The 15,828-nt window shown below is 39.0% G+C and overlaps 1 protein-coding gene across 5 annotated transcripts in view; it reads left to right on the top strand.

Moving 5' to 3' along the window:
* KLHL1 (kelch like family member 1) overlaps positions 1 to 15,828 on the top strand; it is a 126,090-nt gene that overhangs the window by 73,548 nt on the left and 36,714 nt on the right. For all 5 annotated transcript variants that reach the window (XM_083610665.1, XM_083610664.1, XM_083610663.1 and 2 more), the window contains exon 6: positions 8,614 to 8,800. In XM_083610665.1, coding sequence (XP_083466791.1) covers positions 8,614 to 8,800 — 187 coding nt within the window. The remainder of the gene's footprint in view (positions 1 to 8,613; positions 8,801 to 15,828) is intronic.

Genomic DNA, 15,828 nt, shown 5'->3' with positions numbered 1-15,828 from the left:
GTTCCCAGTCAGCAAACATAATGTTATGTCCAACATCTTGTGCCCATTTAATCATAGCTGACTTAACCGTTTCATCCTGTGTATTCCATTTCAGCAGCAAGTTATACATTTTTGACATGATCTTAGTTTTAGGTTCTAGCACTTCTGTTTCTAGTTTAGATTTTTCCACCTGGAAGCCAATTTTCTTGTCCAAATTGTAAGCCTCCGTTATCTGAAAATAATGAAGCCAATCTCGCACTTTGTTTTTTAATTTCTCAAAGCTCTGCAATTTCAGTCTGTCTCCTTCTTGTTCCAAAATTTCCCAATATTTCGGCCATTTGGCCTCCATATTGAGCTTTTTCTGGGCTTTCGCTTCCATTGGTGACAACCACCTTGGGGTCTTATTTTCCAATAAATCCTTGTATCTGATCTAAACATTAAACAAAGATCTCCTAACAATATGATTTTTAAATGCTTTATGGGGGCTCGTCAAAGTCTCTCAAGCGTTTGTTCTGACCCATACTTTCCTCAGGCCAAGGATTATACGATTCTTAAAATAACATAACATTTAACACACAAATAATATAGTTAAGACCACCAGAAGATGGCACCGTGGGTGAAAGCTCATTGGATGGATAATAATAGTGAAGTTTTCCTCTCCACTGCGGTAAAATCCACTTACAACATCAGTCTTTCGTGGACACCTCGGACCCAATTTGCAGAAGCTTTTCACAAGGGGAAGTATTGAATTGTGACAGCCTCAAGATGTCTAGGGGGTAGGGTGCCAAATGTCCTGGCTCCACTGGCCTCTCTCAACCCTCTATAACAGCAGCCTGTGCACGAACGATGACTTATCCAGGATTTAAACACCACACAGCGTCTTCCTCTTAAGCCCTCTCTCCAATTAGGATAATGGCGTTCTCTTCTCTTTTAGCAGCCGAGGCCGGCCCATTGATAAGAGAGAAACAAGGAGCAGTCTGCAGCAATCTGGAGCAGGGCCAAATCTCTCAGAAAGTTGCCATAGCATGTAGCTGCAGCAATTATAAAAAGCTTCAAAGACTGACTGGGTCAGTTAAGATAAAATATAAAGGATTAAAAGAAGATTAAAAGAAATCCGAAGAGCACCGGTAAGCGCGTCTTACCTCGGCGCCATGTTGAAAAAAACGAGTCTCACTGTTTTGGCTCATGAAAAGGTTACTGGACCATTGATAAAACCTGGACTTCCAGTGACCTTGTATGAGGAATACAACCACATCCAGAACTGCTTGAACCAATGGTTAGATGAACCACCTTCCATCAATCCTTCCATCTTCTTTGGACTGAGAGTCAGTTTATTCATTTCCATCCAGTCCATTACCAATTCCAGACACTGTTCAGCACATTGACTGCGTCATTTGGAAAACCACATATTACTCTGAGGGCTTATTCCCTAGTAAGTATATAAGTATATACTTATATATATATATAAGTATATAAGACCACAGCCTCAGACATAACAGAAAATTGGGTGTCATATCATTGAAAAGTCAGTTATCATACAGCATATTCATTTATTTAAGCTCTACCACAATACAGGCATTCTTTTACAGATATTCTAGTGCTTGTGCAAAATAGTAATATGGCATGACAATACAGAAATTCATTCTTCAGGTAACTATTTTAGTATGTGCAAAAATAGAATTATTTTACTCTCTGAATTCCTTCAAGTGTGGCTTTTGTAATAATGTATAATATATTTTCATTCAAGGTGAAAACATAATGTGAAATAGTCAGTGGAAAAGAAATCCAAAAAACTAATCCAGATAAATTATTATTGCATTTTTAAAAGAATTTTACTTTAAACTGAGATTACTTATGTAAAGTGTTACATTTTAAAATCTTAGCCACATAAACCCACTTAAAGCTTTCAATGGAAAAATGCCAGCTTTTAATTAAAATAGATTCAAGAAGGGATTGAGAATAATTACACTGGATTTATTTTACGGCTAGCGAACTAAATCAGAATATTGGTTAAGGTGAGACTGGATCAATTGGGATAGCAAAGGTAATTTGCATTTCTAATTCATGCTATGTCATTGTGCAAAGATTTCCTCATATGGATCCTTAAACTTCTCTAGAATGGAATCTCATGAGATGACCTGAAAAGATGAAGGGGGGGGAAACACATTGACGAACGTTCCTGTTAGAATAATGTGATATTTTGGGGAAAACAAAATGGAAGTTTTATTTTAAATGCTATATATTCAATAGGCCATGCAACTCAATGGGAGCACCTGGGAGTAAGCCTAAGGGACCTCAGTGGAGCTTGCTTCTGAATTGATATGCATTGAATTGTGCTTTTAGTATTTACTCCTTCTGGGTTGCATCCAGCAAAGTCATATTGTTAGCACATGGATTTGTGCTTGGGCAACAGAGCTTCCCCCTTCTTTTCCCCACTGCCCCCTCAGATTCCACAACATTTTGGAGTAAATGAGCTCTACTGACTTCAGTGGCCAACTAAGCACAAGAATTTTCAGTACAAAACACTTTGTAAAATTACATTTCAAATTGCCTGTGTTAACGAGTCTCAGATTGTGTGTTCTCATATTATTTATATAGTGATACAGCATTTTAATACCAAATATAGTATGTATTTTATTTTGTTATGCAGCAGCAGAATGATATCTAATCACAAAACAATATTCTTATGCCTAGGGCACCATCCCTTGCTTGATTTTGGATGCCTTGCTTAAGTTGCTGTAGAGTGCCACATATCAATTAGAGTAGCTGAAATCATGAAGAATTATAATATAGACTGCTAAAGGACCAAAGCATATTGAAAGATTCCTTACTTATTTAAATATTATGTTAATAGTGTAATGATTTGAATAATTTTGTTCCAGAAGTTGATTTTAGAATCATATAAAGGAAAATCTAAACTTGGAATAGACAAGATGTACGTTGGCTCTTAATCGAGTTGCTGTTTGTACATTAGTAATTTAACAATTATCTCCATCTTCTGCTACAAGCAACACTGACCCTGTTTAATAAAAGAATTATAAACAGTGAATAAATGAAAACTCATCTGCAATAAGTAAGAAAATGAAGTTTGCTGAGGAGCAGTAATTGGTTCTTGGATGCCACCAAGGCATTAGCAATCCATCATTCTCTTGGTTTTTTATTTATTTTAAATTTCTAGTATTATCAGAACACTGTGTATGGGTCACAGTTTTCTCCTCCTCCTTTTCTGTGCACCAGTGCATGGGTACATTGATTAGATTGCTGTGCAAATAGAACTCCTGATTTAACTCTGCAATTGCATCAAGACATGAGCTGGTGTTTAAGGGTGACCTGAGTAAAAATTACACATAAACCAAAAACTGCTACAAACAGCACATACGCTAACTAGAAACACAATAATTATATTTTCTTTTAACTAAAAAGAAACCCCACGAGTCTTTCCCATGAGCCTCTGCCATCACCAGTGCCTCAGTGAAGGAGAAAGCAGACAGAACCACACACCTTAGCACTGTTTGTAAGAACATGAGCCTTGCAGAATCAGGCCAGTGCTGATTCAGTCCAGCATTCTGTTCTCACAATAGCCAACCAGATGCCCATGGGAAGCCTCGCCTCAGCTGTCATTCCTAGTAACTGGCATTCAGAAGAATACTGCCTCCAACAGTGGAAGCAGAAGAACATAGACAACTTGGTAAATGGCCATTGATATCCACCATGACCTTGTCAAGTTCTCTTTTGAAGTCGTTCAAGTCAGTGGCCAGCACTACTCCTTGTGTGAGTTTGTTGGCATCAGTCTATCTCAAGAGACAAGGGAAGAGTGTGCCATCAGGTGTAAAGTCAAGTCATTGGAGAATTACAAAGCCTGCTGCGACTATAGAGAGCAATATGGGAGAGATATGTTTTATTGCAGATGGGGCATGGGAAGGCGCCTGGTTTTGCTGGTGCAGATGCACCCTGGTATTTCTTCTCTCTAGTCCCCTTCCAGCAGTCATTCCTCTTCCGGTCACTGCTGTGGAGACACGGCCTCACTGTCTCTCTCAAGAGTTTCAGTGGTTTTGGCTCAATGTGATTGCATCAATGTCAGTTGCTGCTTTGGGAGAATTTAGGGTGGCTGGTTGGAGTTACAGTTACAGATAGGTAGCCGTGTTGGTCTGCCATAGTCAAAACAAAAAAAAATTTAAGAAGTGTGCATGCACACGAAAGAAGTGTGCATGCACACGAAAGCTCATACCAAGAACTAACTTAGTTGGTCTTTAAGGTGCTACTGGAAGGAAAATTTTTTTTTTGTTTTGGTTGGAGTTAGTTAGAAATGTGAAAATATGACAGTGTCTAAAAAGTCAGTATTTTCATCCAACTTCCTTCTTTTGTGTATGTGTACTCTGGGAGCACTGTTGGCATTAAATCAAACACTTTTAGTTGTTTGTAGTAAGTTTTGAGCATTTTGTATTAGAAAGGACGAGAGCAGAAGATGTCTGCAAGGCTTAACTTTTGTGAACATGCCTAAGCCGGGTTTTTGTCAGAATGTTGATATGGATTGGAATAACAAATAACTACTTAGAATGCATTGCAGAGCTTTTACAAAAGCAATGATTCCCCCCCAGATAATAAGATACCCTATTAACCTCAAAAGAATATAACCAGTCAACTAGCTGATCAGACTGAAGTGCTGCGAGAAAAGGTCGAGCAAGTGTTTTGCACTGGCTGGAAAGTATTGGCAGGTTGCAAGAGAGTTTTCACTGAAAGGCATCAAGAAAATAACTGACTAAACTCAGTGGGTTTATAATCAATCTACCTTGTCTTATCTAAAGAGGTTTAGAAGATATTGTGTTAGATATCTGTTAGAAGAGATTATCAGATTCCTGCAATGTGGACTCAGTGGACTGCAAAGTGTTTCAGCAAGAATGTGGTTTAAAAGTTCTAGTCAGTTCTAGCCCATTGTTAGGAACTGACATTTCTGAGAAACCTTCGTTCTTAGTTTCTTTAAAATGCACCTTGATCTGAATAAATTTGAAGTTGTAACCCACTGTATGTAGTACAGTGGCTATTCTTTTCAGCTGTGTTACTGATACAAAATATCAAAATGGTTAAATGATTTCTACCCCAACATATAAAGTGAAGCTTTTCATATCAAGTTCTAACAAACGTAAAAAGGTGTTAATCTAAAAATTGTTAATATAATCACCTGAGATTTCTGACCAGATACATCTAGGATTGCCCTGTAAACAAGACATTGTCCAGTGCCAAACCAAATTCTCATTAAGAGATGAAACCTAGGTTGGTACACTCAACAATTAGGCCCATCACATGGAGAATAAAACTTCAGATAAATTAACCTCATTTGTCATGTATGTAAAACCTACATCTTAAGAAACAGATTTAAACACATTTTAAGTGGAGCATTATACTGTGCCTTAACCCTTTCTAAAACAAAGTCTATTTTGATTTGATTTTAAAATAATTTACCAACTAAATATAGGGCCAGACTTTGAAAAGCAGCCCAGATTTTTTATCTGCATTCATAGGTTCAAATTGAGGTACTGCTTCAGAAATTTTCAGAAGACACAATTCTGAACCCCAATAAAGTTTTTTTGGGGAGAAATGCTTGCCATGTTGGGTGAGGCTTCCTTTCCATCAATCTCCCCCCCCCCTTCAGCGGGATTTTTAAAAAGCACTTTAAATGTGTATCTGTCTTCACTTTTTACTATTTAATGAATTTACAGTCTATCCACACTTTCTTGTTTTAAGCTAAACAAATTGTGATATTCAACTAAGTTTACTCTAAGTTAACCTATTGAAATTAATGGCCCCAATTTATTCATATTCATTAATTTAAATAGATTGACTCTTAGTAAAACTTAGTTGAATACAACCCATACATAGGATTGTGTTGAATACCAGTTAATCTCATGAAAAGATAATCTTTCAACATCTCTTTTGCTTATCTTTCTTTGAGTGTTTTTAACATTTTGTCCTTATTTTCCTGCCATTAGCTTATACTAGTCATGCCTCCTCTGTTGATAAACAAATTGACTTGCATTGGTTATGCACAGCAACGAAGAATTTCATTGTCCTTGAATCATTCAACATCTGCATCAACTGCTTTCTCAGTGCAGAGAAGAATTCAGTGTGAACATGTTGCAATAAATGGATGCATTTTGTTTCTTGGTTTTAAAACTGGATTCTCATGCTTTTGTTTCAACGACTTTCGTCCCATTTAATGACCAAGCATAGGATTTGGTGAAATGTTTACAGTGGTGCCACATTGGGAATGGATGAAGGCATCTATGGAATTCCTGTCTGCACAATGTGATTATTCTCAATATTTTTTCCAAGCCCAAACAGAACGATTCTTCTTCTTCTTTAATAGAATCTCTTATTCTGTTAAAGTAATTCTACCACTAAGTACGCTCTTCTGCTTGCATTTTCTATGTACACAATGCTTGGTAAGGGTAAAACAACACATTATATTAAATATGTGGCTGTTAGCACTTATGGAGAGCTGCCTGTTTCTTCTCTTCCCCCTAAGGCAGCTCACCCATGTCTTCCAGAAATTCTGTTGCTATGCTTTCCTATGACACATAATTGGTTGCTGGTGACAGGGAATGCTATCAAACACACTACATTGTGATGTCAGGATGTGTAAGTTGTGTCTTAGACAGAGAGAGAGAGAGAGAGAGAGAGGGAAATATACTGTTCTTTCCATTGATTGAAAAATACATTCTTGTATTACTTATTTCTGAACAAGCTATTTACTCAGTTCCCCTGGGGATGCATAGCATGGAAGGGAAGTTTATGATAGAGCTAGGGCAGCAGCTAATTAAATTTTAGTTATTCCATCCAACACTTTGGGAAGATGAAATGTACAGGGGCGGGAGCCCAGTATTTGCTTTGCTGACTTATTGAACCAACATTACAGGTTAATTTCCTGTGTAGGAGATTTTTCTAGCATCAGCCATATTTTCTAAAATTATCTAAGGCAGATAGTAAAACAAGTTATCAATTTTGACTATTTTCTGAGAAAATGTGTACGCTTCTGTTATTGTGGCTATTATTTTTAAAGTTACTACAAGGATTGACATTCGCTCCAAGGTTGCCTTTCTGGATATATTAGAATTAAATTAATTTTACCTCATGTTTCTTAAGCATCAGCTGGAAGCATTGTGACCCAGTAGAGAATGTTCCCGTTTGCACATAACGGTAAGCTGTGGTCTAAAACAAACCATGAGTTATCTGCCACAGATAACAAGCATACTGGTGCACACTGCTCTGCGGCCTGTGCATTCTCTCCCTATGCCTTGCCAGGATGAAGTGTTAGTTTAATATTACATGTCAACCATGGTTTGCTTTCCCCAAACATACTACAAGTGCTGGTTTCCACATAATCCAAAGATAGTGCTGTAGTTTGTTTCCTTCCAGCATGGCGCCGGGGGGGGGGGGAGGCAAATGCAACTGAACAGCATAAACCATGATTTATGGTTTATCATAATGACAATCACACTTTACATTGTGGGTGCCCTTTTGCGGGATCGCGCGTGGTGCTACAGTTCCCAGGGAGCTTACTGACAAATGGGCTGGCTTGCCTCTCAGGGTTAATTTTTGGAGGTTCACGCCCAGCCTCAGCGGTCAAGTTTCTTGCTGGGAGGTGGGGCCAGCCCCATTTATAAATAGGGGGTGGAGCTGAAATAGCCAGGCAGTTGGCTCTGGAGATTCACCCTCCCTCCCCTCCCTTTGTTTAATGTTTCTTGTTTGCAGGTTAACTTTTTCTTCCTCTTTAGCGAGCGCTGCTATGGTTTTTGACTGGTTGCTGTCGAAGGACCGGGAAGAAATTTTCCTGCATTGGCAGGTTTTGTCTTCCCCATAGCAATTTGTCACAACTTTGATGGTTATGGCCTTGGGCGGAATCCTTTAGCCTTTTCTTCCCTATGGCGGGGGGGGGGCGTGAAGTGGTGACTCACCCCCCTGTAGCGGCGATTCCAGGGTCCCCTCTTAAAGGGGTTATATATATATGGGTGTCACTGGCCACACACTGAAAGGTCGTCGGTGAACTACCCTGCGTGCAGGGATATGGGCTGGGCTGCCTGCTAAACTTGCGTCTTGCAGAGCACCCCCATATCCCATTTACCCTGATGAACCCCAGTTCCCCCCAGCTGTGGGGCTGGGAGGGATACACTCCCAAGGCCTAAGGCAAGGTCTTCCTACATTCAGAAATTTAATAAAGCTGTGGCCTAATTTTAATTCCATATAATGTTGTCAGAGTCTTTATTCCTTTCTTGTGATCCCTGGGGGCTGGGGCTGTTGCCGCCTGGTCACGCAATGTGTAAACCAGGTGTGTCTCACATGAATTTGATACCTGGAAGTTCAAGTCTTTGCTTCGTCCTTAATTCATTGTCTGAACTTTTATTTTCACTGTATACCCCATACACACCATACAGCATCTGTGTGACTCTGTGAACAGAGCATGTTGAAGATAGACTGGGGAAATACATAGTCAAACCCTGCTTAGCCTTGAAGCTCATAGTGCACCCCCCAGCCCAAGTCCCATTCATGTCACTGAGGCTTGTGTAACCAGAACTCTCCGGGAGTTGGGCTATAAGGAATGGGATGTCATTACTAAATCACAACTCATATAATTCACAGATTTTAGCTGACCTAGAAAACCACGCACTTTTTAAAGATGACCTGGAATGTCAGAAGCTGATTCTGGAAGCCATGAAATACCATCTCTTGCCAGAAAGACGGACTCTTATGCAAAGCCCAAGAACTAAACCAAGAAAATCCACAGTTGGGACCCTGTATGCAGTTGGAGGAATGGACAACAACAAAGGTACTAATTAACAGTTATTGATTTGATAAAGACAGTTGGCAGAATAGGCCCCATCCCCCATCTCTCCCTAGGAGTGACTGGAATCCTTCATGCAGAAAGAAATCTACAATGTAAATTGTATTGTGGGCTAAACGGTAAAATCTCTTTTAATCTCAATAAATAATTGAGCAGTTTAATAGAAAGGGCAGAATACTGATTGCTCTTCCATGAGGTATTTCAATCTGCTTCATTGTTCTAGAAGAAGAAACACCAAGGGAGTTAGCTGGGTCGCAAAATAAAAATGTTTTTTTAAAAAAGTAATAATGTCAGACACACTGTGATTGAAAAGGTGGGGAGGAGAGAGAAATCCTGGATTCAAAGCCCTAGGTTATCTCAGCTCTCAATGAATCATTGTCTGGAGGTGAACACAGGGAAAAGAAAACTTTAAAATAACCCAAGCAGGAAATTCAACTATAAAAAAATCAGACATTATAGTAATGGGAAGAGATAAAAGCTGATTTACTGAAACATTAATTTCAAATATCCTATTCCTTAATCTTACGATTAAATCTAAAACTATCAAACAAATGAGATTTTGATAAACACATAAACTGGATGGGTATAGGACGAGTTACAAAAAAATATACCCCTTAGTATTTGTAAAGGTGGACAAATACTCATAGGTCTATGGCTTCAAACGCAAAAGCATTCTTTCTTAATTGTCAAGACATATGTGGGCAACATCCAATGATGTCTGTCCGCTTGCTCAGTGGGACTTATGGTTTCTTTTCTCCCCATTTAGCCCTCAAATATGCTCTGGAGGGTCATTCACATCCCAACCTTTATCTTTAATCAGTTTTTCTTTATCCATAAGTGTGCACAAAGGGAGTAGAATTTTGTTCCTGTTAACTTCATCAGGATGGCATTCAGGAAGAGAAAAGACAGATTGCAAAAGTTACTCACTATAAGGTTCTACTGAAAGAGCCACATAAGAATGGTTGAGATGACAATGGTGTATGATGTGTCAAGGTCTTAAGGTTGCCAGGAAGCAGTAGTAGAACCTCAGACGTATTAAGTGAACAGCCTGGGCATGTATGCATTGCTAGAAATTTGTCATGCCTGTGGTCTTAAGAATAAAATAAAGGTAGTGGCCTTGAACCAAGTCATACTCTAGGTCCATCTCCTTCAGTTTTGTTGGCCATAGCAGTGGATCTCTAGGGTTTCATGAAGGACTTCTGCCCTAGACACCAGCAATTGAACTTGGGACCCCAAAGGTAGAGTCAAACTTCATGGAGTCCTTCTTGGCTGAGTCAACCTAAGCAGAGGGAAAACAAGCCTTTAAAATAGTGTTTTGAGTCACACCACACCTTTACAGGCTTACCTGGCTCAGGGATGCCAAGTATCTGTGGCCGTACCCCCTGCTATGCCTCCAAGACACCCACTTTTTCAAGGCTAAATCTGGTTTAGGGTCCGCTGAGCTAGCAGGGTGCCAGCTTAGTTGGGACAGGGGAGATATCTTCTGGATCTCTTTTCAGCCAGAGATCTTCTGGATCCTCACTCTGCTCATCCCAGCGGATCTTGCTATAGAATTGCTACTTAAGCCTGCATAGGACCGCAGCCTTAAAATAGTGTACTGGTGACAATTCATTTCTAGCACAGTATGACGTATTGTGATTTGCTGACACAGCTCTTAGTGCTCCAGCTGCTGATCAAGCGACAAGTCAAGGATCATGTTGAACATGGGTGTTTTAATTATGTGTTACACAAAATTTCATTTTGCCATTAATTATAGAAGATTTCAAGGTCTATCTTACCTTCCATCTTATCGAATATCAACCCTGTTCTCTATAACAGATAAAACATTGAGCGAACGTTGAACAAACTACCCAACATTGAATGGTTGTCACCCAGAGAACTCAGTAGTAGTGTAACTCAGAAATATAATAAATGTAAGAACTGGGCAGCGCTTTCATTGCTCTGATAGGTGTGATGTTAGAGACACTGCTTTAATAGACAGAGCAGCATGTGGATTTTAGCTCTCCAATTGCTCCCTACAGTGAACCATTTTATACAGAACATGAAAGAGAACCTAATTAGTTCTTTATAACTTCATATAATAGCCACTTTTTTGCTATGAAAGTTTATCACAGCAAGCCATTCTTTATGCTAGTTTATAGTTCTAAAGAAAAGCTAATTAATTTAACCACTTGCACATGTGGCCACTCCACTGGTGGTCTCAGTGTGGTCCAACATCAAAAAACACTCTACACCAGGTCAAGAAGGTTATGGATGCACCAGATGGAGTATAGATGCTCGAGGGACGAGTGGAAAAACAACAAAAAGCAGAGAGAAAGCTAGGATGATAAGCATAAAGAATGTAAGTTGGAGAGGGACTTCCCACTGTCAGCAGGTGGTTTAAGTAGGAGAACAGAATGTCTTTCTAGAGTAAAGCAATGGAGGTTTGATCCTTTGTCATCCATTTTGACTGCATAATGCAGCCATTTGAATTCCACAGAATGTGGTTTATCCTCTTCACATAGAAGAGAGAGAGAAAGGGGAGAGGGAGCTTCTTCCTTCAGTCCCCTGATGAGATAATCATCATGATGGAAAACTAACATTTTGCAAATTATTTGAAAATAATTTTGCTCTCTGAAATCAGTCTGTGTGGATACTTCCTCTGCATTTTTGCAAATGGAAATGTAAATTTCAAAATATTAATCTTGCAAAAGGGATGTTGATCTCTTGAGTGAATCTTTATGTAGTGGCATGGGTTTCAGGTGTTGTTCTCTAGGTGAGCAAGTAAGGCTAATTCTTAAATCCACTTCCTTGAGAATAACCCCACTGAACTCAGTGGGACTGTTTCTGAGCATACAGATAAAAGGTTTTGCTGTAAACGTACATTTTTTCCCATATATTTATTTATTTAAAACATTTGCCCCCAACCTTCCCCAAGGAGGCTGGTGATAAGGCTTGTGGTGCAATCCAAAATGACAGTTTGAAAGTGAAAATGCTATGTTTATGCTCATATTTCATCCAAAATTATATATTTCTGTTAATGTATCATGAGGTTTGCTAAAAATTCATGAGTTACAAATATGAGCGGAAACTTCTGCAGCTGCAGGAGCTGCCTATCCACAGTCCATGTGTGTGTGTGCGCGCACACACAGAGATATACATGGATATTCATATGTAGTGGCATAGCAAGCCAAAAATTCAGTGGGGAGTGAGGAACAGAAATAAGGCACCACCTGGGTATAGATACTGTATAGATGCTACATATTTTTTTATTAATTTATTTCAGTGGTTTTTATGGGACAAGAAGAGGGGCTGCAGTCAGGAGAATCACTGTGAAAGCATGCTTGCCTAACATAGCCCAGTTTCGGGGGGGGGGGGGGAGAGATGGGACAGTCTGCAATGCAAGCAAGTGTATTGCCCCCATTTGCTTCTCTTGCTTTCTGAGCTTACAATAGGTTTGCAATTTCTACAGAACATGCAACTCCTGGTTCTAATGGCGTAGAACCAGGAACAGATTTTGTTGCTGTTAAAATAATTTTCATCACATTAACTCAGGGGTCAGCAAACTTTTTCAGCAGGGGGCTGGTCCACTGTCCCTCAGACCTTGTGGGGGGCTGGACTATATTTTGAAAAATAATAATGAATGAATTCCTATGCCCCACAAATAACCCAGAGATGCATTTTAAATAAAAGGGCATATTCTAGTCGTGTAAAAACACGCTGATTCCCAGACCATCCGCAGGCCGGATTTAGAAGGCGATTGGGCCGGATCCAGCCCCCGGGCCTTAGTTTGTCTACGCATGCATTAACTCATACTGAAAAAAAAGATTTTTTCACACCCTTGTTGGTACTGATCCACTCTGATGTCTCAATATAAGCTATGCACTCAGCAAGGCTGCTGCTTTACAATGTAGAATTCACTTCAATGGGCAAATGTTCTTTAAGCCAAAAAATAACAAACATACTAATAATGGATTACTTAAAGGTTAAGATTACTGGAAATGTATGTTAGGGTTTATTAAACACCGTTTTCCATTTTAAAATGCAAATCAGCATGATACAGTTTTTTAGGAGTTGGCGAACTCCAACAGGAAAAGGAAGTTCGGTTTTTCAGCTCTGCTTTTACATTCTGGGGTGCAGTGTTGAGGTGCAGAGATTGGATTCTGCACATTCAGAATAGAAATGCCTCCAGGGTGAATCTCTTTACAGTTACTGTTGCATTGTACCATCTGAAACTATCAAGAAGAACAAGAAATTGAAGTCTATAGCTATAGGCTCTGTAAATCATTTTTCTTCTTGAGGCTCTTTCTGCTGATTCTGCTCCTGCTGAAGTTGCTGCTGACATATACCTTTGACCATTTTGTTCAAGATTTAGAGATGTTGCTTTGAGTAGGTGCAAACTGATGACCTTGGCCTAGTGATCTGCAACAGTCTGTGTTGAAATAAAAAGATATCTATTGAGGTGGAACGAATGTGATTGAACTGGGTTATTGACACAGATATCAAGGAGAATTTATTCAGAGGAAGGAAAGAACCTAGGCAGCAGAAAAAGGGAAGATTGCTTTCTTTTTTTGCTTGCTTGTTAAGGCAGATTTCATGGGATATGTCAAAGTTATGCAAACAATGGTTTAATTTTACTTTTTAGTTGAAAAGTGACACAAAATGGACACAACCATTTTCTGATATGTACATTTACTAGACTGAAATACTGCATGTGGTTCATTCTAGAATGGTGTGTGTGTGTGTGTGTGTGTGTGTGTGTGTGTGTATACATCCCGAAACTCTGGAGTAGCTTTCCTTTTGGAATCAGCAAGTGGTAGACTGTAACATATATATATATATATATATATATATATATATATATATATATATGTGTGTGTAAAAGGACCCTTGACCATTAGGTCCAGTTGTGACCGACTCTGGGGTTGCGGCGCTCATCTCACTTTATTGGCCGAGGGAGCCGGAGTACAGCTTCCGGGTCATGTGGCCAGCACGACTAAGTCGCTTCTGGCAAACCAGAGCAGCGCACGGAAACGCCATTTACCTTTCTGCCGGAGTGGTACCTCTACTTGCACTTTGACATGCTTTCGAACTGCTAGGTTGGCAGGAGCAGGGACCGAGCAACGGGAGCTCACCCCGTTGCAGGGATTCGAACCGCTGACCTTCTGATTGACAATATATATAGTAATGCCTGTCAATTTTTTGGTGAACTGTATATAAATTTAGACCATCCTTGGGGAATGAGGAAGAGAAGGGCAAAATTGGGAATTGTGAAACCCCACTGATGAACTTCACTTGTCCAGGGGTGGACAGTCTGTTGTCAAGGCACAATTTGCATTCCCATGGTCCCAGACAGAAATGTGTGTTTTTCGTGGGGAGCAGCCTGAACACCTATTATAGCAAGCACTCGAATGTCATGTTGTTTAATGCTTTATTTTCTGTGCCAAATATATAATTCATAGTGCAAACGAATCGATTTCTCAAAAACATTCTTCCTCTGGGCACTTTATAATTTTTTATAATTTCATTTGGTGCAGCTTACCTTATGGTTGTGAGGGGGCCATGTGGGTTGCATGTGTCTTTTTCTTTCCGTGGAGCATTTCCTCAGTGCTCAGCACCCTCTCCAGCAGCAGATATTTCCTGACCTGAAAAGCCCTATGTGAGAAGTTATATCACTCAACCTCTTAACCACTTTGAAAGTAAGGAATGCACATTAAAAACCCTGCATCTCGCCCATGAGAATTTTGCTCGACATTTCTCTCCCCTTTCTTAACAACTTCAAATGCAATTTCATTCATTGTAAACTGAAGAAGTATTTTTGGCACAGTACTCATTAAAACACACTAGCTGTGTAACCATATTTTGCGTGCAAAACATACAAAACTACAATCAACAGTTGTTTGGTAATTTTTAAAAGCAAAAAAATAGTACCATACACTTAGCACAGACTGAGATACTTTGAACCATTTGAAAATGCATGCCGTGTTAATCTACTTTGCAATACCAAAAAACAGCTCTGCAAGTGGTTGTACTCAGTTGTTTCTAATTAGTGAATTAATTCATTTATATCAGTTTCAGTTTTGAATTAAGAACTGTGAAAAAAACCCACCTTAAGATAATTGAATGCAGAAATTAGTTCATATTTCTTGTAGCTGAGCAAATTAGAATGGAATTTAATATATCCAGTTGGGCATCCACATTATTATTGTTCTGTTACACTGGGATTCAAATTACATCTCTTTTTTATTAAAAACTTTAGCTTTGAGAAAGTTTATTTTCATTTGTATCATTGCAGTTTATTTGCTAAAGAACATTTATTCATAGATATAGATATAGAAATATTACAAAGAATAACTTTTTTATCATACTATGAGGAAATAGATTAGAAACATTTAATTGCAAACTATAATGAATGCAGCTTTCTCTGTAGGGGCAAATAGTGGTTGGAGAGGAGGCATGACTTGGATATGCTAGTGTGAAAACAAAGCAGAAAAGGAGTTAAGTTGATACTAGAAATCTGTCCTTTAGAGTATTTTAAATTCAGCTCATTTAGACATCCTCTCCATAAAAATATGCAATGCATTATTTTATTTTCTACTGACTGAGACTGTGAATAGACTCAGAGCACTGCTTATATTACAGTTAAAGTGTGGGAAGTGAAGCAGCATAGCTTATTTTTGCACAAGTTGGAGGAGCTACAGCAGGATAGAAAGCAGATAAAGAAGAATCATTTGATTTTGGTATCAAACAAAAGTCCAAATCAGGCAAACAAATATGGTGAAACAGGGTGTTTACATTTGGTGTAAATTCTGCCATCAAATCACTAACTATCAGTAAAATCTGATATGAACAGACTGCCAAGTTTTTCATCTCCATAGTAAAGGGGATTACAGAATTAGTCCATTACTATCATTTGGATTCACGAGCCTGTAATTATTGGGTTTTTGACTTCATTTTCAATAAAAGAGACATCAAATTTTAAGGGCATTTCCCCCATAGTGCCTTTTCCAATTACAAAAAGAAACAGTTGAGGA

This window comes from Podarcis filfolensis, assembly GCF_964270895.1.
Source record: "Podarcis filfolensis genome assembly, chromosome: 4".
Taxonomy (NCBI): Eukaryota; Metazoa; Chordata; class Lepidosauria; order Squamata; family Lacertidae; genus Podarcis; species Podarcis filfolensis.
This window is presented reverse-complemented; position numbering and strand designations above follow the sequence as displayed.